General features: G+C 44.1%; 1 protein-coding gene across 1 annotated transcript; it reads left to right on the top strand.

The window, feature by feature from the left end:
• Nucleotides 1–5,223: 5,223 nt before the first annotated feature.
• On the top strand, nucleotides 5,224–6,030 carry LOC137933425 (uncharacterized; the record flags this gene model as incomplete). Its single annotated transcript, XM_068777377.1, has 1 exon — nucleotides 5,224–6,030. A coding segment is annotated over exon 1 (807 nt), but the record flags the coding sequence as incomplete, so codon positions are not given.
• Nucleotides 6,031–6,753: the final 723 nt, after the last annotated feature.

Below are 6,753 nucleotides of genomic sequence, written 5' to 3'. Positions count from 1 at the left end.
TCGCTGAGATCATCGACGGTCTCAAACCTAATAAGGCACCCGGGCCGGACGGCATCACCAACAAGGTGCTCCGAGCCTTGCCCGGGCAGCTACTAACTCTGCTTGCAGGTATATTCAACGTCCTGCTGGCCAACTGCACCTTCCCTGACGAGTGGAAGGAAGCGGTGGTCATCGGCATCCACAGGCCGGCCAAGCCCAGGGAGCTGCCAAGCAGCTATCGCCCCATCAGCCTCCTCTGCACCATGGGAAAAGTGTACGAGAGAATCATCCTGTCAAGATTGAAGAACTTCGCATTCGGCCAAAACCTCATCCCGGACGAACAGTTCGGGTTCAGGCCGAAGCACTCATGTGTACATCAAGTGCACAGACGGACAGAACACATACTGTCAGGTCAAGCAAGATCCAAGAAGAAACCCGTCCTCACCGGCGCACTTTTCTTCGATATCGAAAAAGCGTTCGACAAAGTTTGGCACGAGGGCTTAATATATAAGCTCTATCAACTCAAGGTGCCCGACAGGCTTGTGCTCACCATACAAGCCTTCTTGAAGAACCGCACGTTCAGATATCGTGTGGAAGGCGCCCGGTCCTCCAGACGACCGCTCCTGGCAGGAGTACCACAAGGCTCCTGCCTCTCACCGCTCTTATTCTCGCTGTACACCAGCGATATACCGAAAGACCCCCAAGTCGGACTAGCCATGTTCGCGGATGACACGGCCCTGTTCTACACAGATATGCACCAGGGCCGAATCACGATTAGACTCCAGACCGCCGCCAACCGCCTAGGCGAATGGTTCCGGAAGTGGAGGATAGACATCAACCCGGACAAGAGCGAAGCCGTTCTCTTCGGCCAGAAGTTCGGAAGGAAGCAAATGCCCCGACTCAAGCCAATACCCGAGAAAAGGAAACTCGGGAATATCACTCTCTTCGACCGACCAATCCCATGGAAGGCATCGGTCAAATATCTAGGAGTCACCCTGGACTCCCGCCTAAACTTCTCACCTCACATCAAAACCGTGAGGAACAAAGCCGCCTTTGTATTGGGTAAACTCCACCCTCTACTCTGTGCCTCCAGCAAACTAGCGCTGAGGCACAAAATCCACATCTACAAGGCTTGCGTACGACCCATAATGTCGTACGCGAGCGTAGTCTTCGCTCACGTCAGTGAGTCAAAATTGAATCACCTGCAAGTGATCCAAAACCGCTTCATCCGGAAAGCAACCGGAGCGGAGCCCTACCAGAGGAACGTCGATCTTCATAGCGACCTGAACCTCCCAACCATTCAAGAATTCTTCGGAGAGGCGTCAAGGAGATACTTCCAGGACGCCGTACATCATCCGAACAGTCTGGTGGCCCAAGCGGCCGACTACGAACCAGACACCAACGCAACCACAGCAAAGCGTAGGCCTCGCCACGCAATACCGGACGAGGACGCTCCGACCCCGAAAGGTATTAAAAAACGCCCCCCGAAAACACCAAGGGGGGCCCCCACCAAAAAGGCCACTCTCAAAGTGACCAAGACACGCCCAACCAAGAGGGCACACCGAACAGCTACTGCCAGGAGGCAGTAGCGAGAAGAAAATCAAGATCAAGACAGAAGACGAAGAAGATAACGCCGACGCAGACTCCATCACCGCCATCGAAGGAGGAAGCCGCAGCAATACAAGCAAGTCCCTCGCAGCGCAGCCACGCGTCGAGAGACGGCAGTAGGATAGTCTAAAAATTTTTTATAGCTCGCGGGTCGAAGACCCTGTATCCGACGAAGCTGTGAAAGCCCGCAAGGCTAACAGCAATAATATCAACAAGAAAACTGACTGCTGGCAGCGCGAGATCCGACATTGAGGTGACTCAGTGACTCTGTGCCTTGCAGTAGGCGTCTATCCGCTGAATATATTTTTGCAATACAAGTTAATACGTGGAATTATTATAATGTATATGAGATTTCATATATTCGGTCAACAGAAACTGTATTGTGAGACTATCGGCTACCACCGCCATCTGTCGGCATCGTTCGAAGTTATAGCAGCCCGAGCGCCAAATTGTAGATATTAAGTATTTGATAGATGCACAGAATTAGGTGACAAGTGTTCTAAGTGGAGAACTGAGTGCAGGGCGTACTACAGATTTAATTTTTTTTAATAAATTTCTTTTTAACAATTCAGCTTTTGATCTCGCAATTTTTTTTTTGTAGTAAATAATTCAGGAAATCACATGGGTTTATATTTATGTTATCCGTGTTATTTTTGGATAAAAGCAACAAATTAACTAATTTAAAGTTAAATCTGATAAGTACGAGTTCAATATTTTTTAATAATTTATACTCACCTCAACAATTTACCTTTACTTTACTAGTAAATAAAGCAATGGTCACGCTTGGAAAAATCCAAAAGAAGATATTACCTAAAACAAACGGCAGGATAAATTGACAAGAGAAACAAAAAGAATTGGCCGCAACTGGAAGTTCAACTCTTTTAACGATGCCATAAATCCTGCTTCTATTTTCACGAAGTTGGCAAATTTTATTCCTTTGGCATCGGGAGTTAATTAATTTAGGACAGCGAACTTTTAAACACGGAGGGACTACTGCCGGCCTCCGGGCCTCCCGGCAACGACGACCGGACTTTCGGCGCTAATTAATGAGAGCAATGAAAACGGCACAGTTACAAAAACGGTTTTTCCTTTTGTTGACGCAGCGTTACGAATACGTTTTAATATAGAAACACATCAATACATCAGAAAAAAGAGTTGATAATGAAATCAAACAACAAAGGTCTTCTTTCACAACATCAATCGAAAATGTGATATGAGAAGGAAAAATAAAATGAAGCCGACTAATCAAGAACACTGGTTCGATTCGATGAAGATATTTTCTGCTAAAACTACTAATCTTAAAAAGTACGCACCGAGGCGTATGTAATTATACATTTTTTTTGGTCTAGAGGATTCCCATGATCTCCTCACATAAGTTAAAACACAGGTTCTCCGACCAGCTAGCCGGTATAATAAGGTTAGGAATATAATGTTATGTTTGCAATTTTTTCGAACAAATGTACATCTTTATTCTGATCTTTGTAAGTCTTGTTCATAAAATAACGATGTAAGTCAAAATTTGTTATATTCTCTGATATTAAGACATCTTCTAAATGTAATGTCGGTGATATTTTAAGTTAAATTATGATTTTTAACTTAAATATTAAATACCCAAATTTAATAATTCAAGTTGAGTTTAGAAATATTGTTTTATACTCCTATATTATTATTGAACCAAACAAAACTTAAAAAATATACGGAAGAGATCAACATGAACAAATACGTTCGTTGAAACCAGCTGAAACTAGATTATGTCTACATCGATCTTGTTATCCGTTTCAAACTGAATTTCCTGCGGCGCGTTGCGTCACAGATTTTAGTGGAAAACAATTTTTCATTCTAATAAATCTTCTATCAGCGCCGTGCACGCCGCTAATGCGAAATTGCAGAGCATTGTACGAAATGCGAAATTAATTTTGGAAGCAAAATTACATCGCGTGCCGCTAGCGAACGGGATAATTCCTGCATCGTCGGTCACTCCAAACACTTGCAAAATAGAGATTAGTTTGCAAAAACAATGTCCAATACTCATTTAAATGATTTTTTAAACTTGAGGAATCCAACAAACGAGGGAAAAGCCAACACAAAGTCACTTAAAATGTCACTTAACAAAACCAAACAGAGGATTCACAAATTTTTTTTAAACTAAATAGAGAGAGCCTGGAATTATTGCTAACCTGGCCCGGAACAAATAATAATTTACATCGGTATATGTACCTTCTGGTAATCGTTGCTTAAATTACTAAGATAATTATGATGAGCTATGTTGCTATAGCGTGTTAATAGCGTTTTTATAATCCGATAGTCTTTAGTTGACGACTTTATATAAAGGTCTAATAATATCTGTTCTGACGAAAATATCAAACATGTTGTATTGGCGTTGACAGCGTCCAGATTCCAATGTTATTATTATAATTAAATGTATTTCGAAGTTGTAAAAATCAAAGTAATATAGGTTTCAAACATATAAATACATAATAAATACATCTTTACAATATCGTACGGAAGTTATAATGTTATAAGTATTTTTATGTTGTTATATGCCTTTGTGTTGTATTTTGGATACATTAATATATAGGTTGGCGTGACCGCGTTGTAAAATCGCTTGATTGTTAAAAATGATTCGTGGCGGCGTGAACACATTTTGTGACCACCTGGCTGTTTGCAATTAATTGTTAGCGGTAGCAAAAATATTTGTAACTCTTATTGGATGAAGGTATAAATAACAACTCACCGGCGGCATACAAAGTTATAGCTTGCACCCCCAGAATTCAAAAATATTCTCCGGAACTGTGTTGCACGCGAAGTTTGATCACCAAAGTTATGTTATTAATGCCGGACCTATTGGACCAATGACAACGTTGCCTCCCTCATGGTCCTGTCAACTGGACACATAGCTGTGACATTTTCATACTTGACAAAAACGACGCTGAGTTAAAAAAGGACCAATATTTAGCCACTTCAACACGTGTTTCACCCCTCCACGGGCCGTCTTCAGGAGTTATGTTACACCGATTAGTACCAAACATAGAGTCTTTAAAATTTAGCGGTGGCGGTTGTGTGATTCGCATTGTTTGCCGCATACGCATTTATCAGCGGGCTGGCGGGCGGTGCACTTTATTGCACGACTACCACTGTGTAGTGATCTCACTACCACTAGTCACTTTATTTAAATTGTTATTTGTCAAAATTTTTATTTACATTTATTTTAATACAAAAGATTTTATTTACATAAACCTAAACACCTAAATTAATTTCAAATATATCTACTTATAATTGTATATATGTATTCAATAAATAAATATTCGAGGGTCAAACTGACAAATCGACATTGTACGCAACGTTTATTTTAGCAGTCTAGCTGCGACATTTGCTTGCCGGTCGGCTATGTAGGTCACGGCCCGCCGTCGCCCGCGCAACCCCCGCTCACGCAGTGCAGCGGCTGCGCCGGCGCGGAATCCAGTCCCGGTACGATTTTGACGCGGAGCGCATGTCAGTTTGCCCCTCAACTTTCTCGCATAAATACGTTGGTTTTAGTACAAGTTTTCCCATTCTGCCCTCGCACCTTCTATTATTTTAAAAAGCTTGCTACGTACCCACGCACGCATGCTTTAGTGGTGACCACCTTTAGAACAAATGGCGAATGAGGAGAACAAGAACAAAGGATCGGATGAACACGTGCTGAATCGCGTCGCGGTAAAAGTACCGCCGTTCTACGCGGCAAAGCCAAAACTGTGGTTTGCGACGTTGGAGAGCCAGTTTGTTTTAGCTAACATAACGTCCGATGTAACAAAGTATCATCATGCAGTCTCACAACTGGAACCGCAGTATGCGGAAATCGTCGAAGATATTGTTGAGGGCCCGGCCGCGACGAATAAATACGAAACACTGAAAAATGAACTAATCAAGCGGTTGTCTGCGTCTCGGGAGCGACAGGTACAGCAATTGCTTCACCATGAAGAGCTGGGTGATAGCAAGCCATCACAGTTCCTGCGTCGGTTAAAGAGCCTGGCCGGTTCTGGTGTACCGGATGATCTGCTCAGAACCCTCTGGGCCAGTCGTCTGCCTAGCAGTGTGCAGCCCATCATCGCGTCTCAGGCCAAAATGACGCTGGATGAAGTCGCCGAGCTCGCAGATCAGGTACTAGATGCGGTGTCACCGACCTCTCAGGTTGCAGGAATTTCGGGTACGTCTTCTGGTGGATCTAGTGAGATAGCCGCATTGACCCGACAAATACAAGCATTGACGGAAAAAGTCGACCGTATGTCGCGGTCAAAGTCAAAAAATCGGAATTTCTCAAAACGTCGAGGTCGTTCATCAGCATCATCCACTAGGTCTCACTCAAACTATAGAAAGTTCCCAATCTGTTGGTACCATAGCAAGTTCGCGGACTCAGCAAATAAGTGTGTCAAGCCCTGCGATTTTACGGGAAACGCAAAAGGCAGTCGGCGATGGCGGCCGACGACTGCCCGACTACCGGTCGCCTATTCGTCACGGATAAACGAACTAAACTACAGTTACTAGTCGATACAGGAAGTGACTTGTGTGTGTTTCCCCGTAAATATTTAAAACAATATCGCTCAAAAACAAATTTCGAGTTGTGTGCAGCGAATGGCTCAATTATTCACACTTACGGTTTTTACAACTTAGTGCTTAATCTAGGCTTGCGCCGTGACTTTTCGTGGAATTTTATTGTAGCTGACGTTACGAGGGCGATAATAGGCGTTGATTTCCTTTCACACTACAATATTATGGTAGATGTACGAAACCAGCGACTCATCGACGGCGTCACAACGCTCGCGACTGTAGCGTCACTCGCGAATACTAACGAGAGTATTTCTTCGGTGAAGGTGATATCTGGTCACTCGGTGTATCACGACATACTTGCCAAATTCCCTGAAGTCACTCGCCCACACGGCGTTCATCGCACACTGACTCACAACACAGTTCACCACATCCGCACTACACCTGGGCCACCGGTCTCTTGCACACCACGCAGGCTTGCGCCTGATAAACTTAAGATTGCCAAGTCGGAGTTTGAGGCGATGTTGCAGAACGGTACCTGCCGTCCTTCGAAGTCTGCATGGGCTTCACCCCTCCACCTAGCCCCCAAGAAGGACAACGGGTGGCGTCCTTGTGGGGATTACCGCATGCTGAATGCCCGAA

The sequence above is a fragment of the Battus philenor genome, unplaced genomic scaffold, assembly GCF_028537555.1.
Source record: "Battus philenor isolate CCGP_79_NKW_IND1 unplaced genomic scaffold, ilBatPhil1.0.hap1 SCAF_13, whole genome shotgun sequence".
In the NCBI taxonomy this organism is placed as follows: domain Eukaryota; kingdom Metazoa; phylum Arthropoda; class Insecta; order Lepidoptera; family Papilionidae; genus Battus; species Battus philenor.
This window is presented reverse-complemented; position numbering and strand designations above follow the sequence as displayed.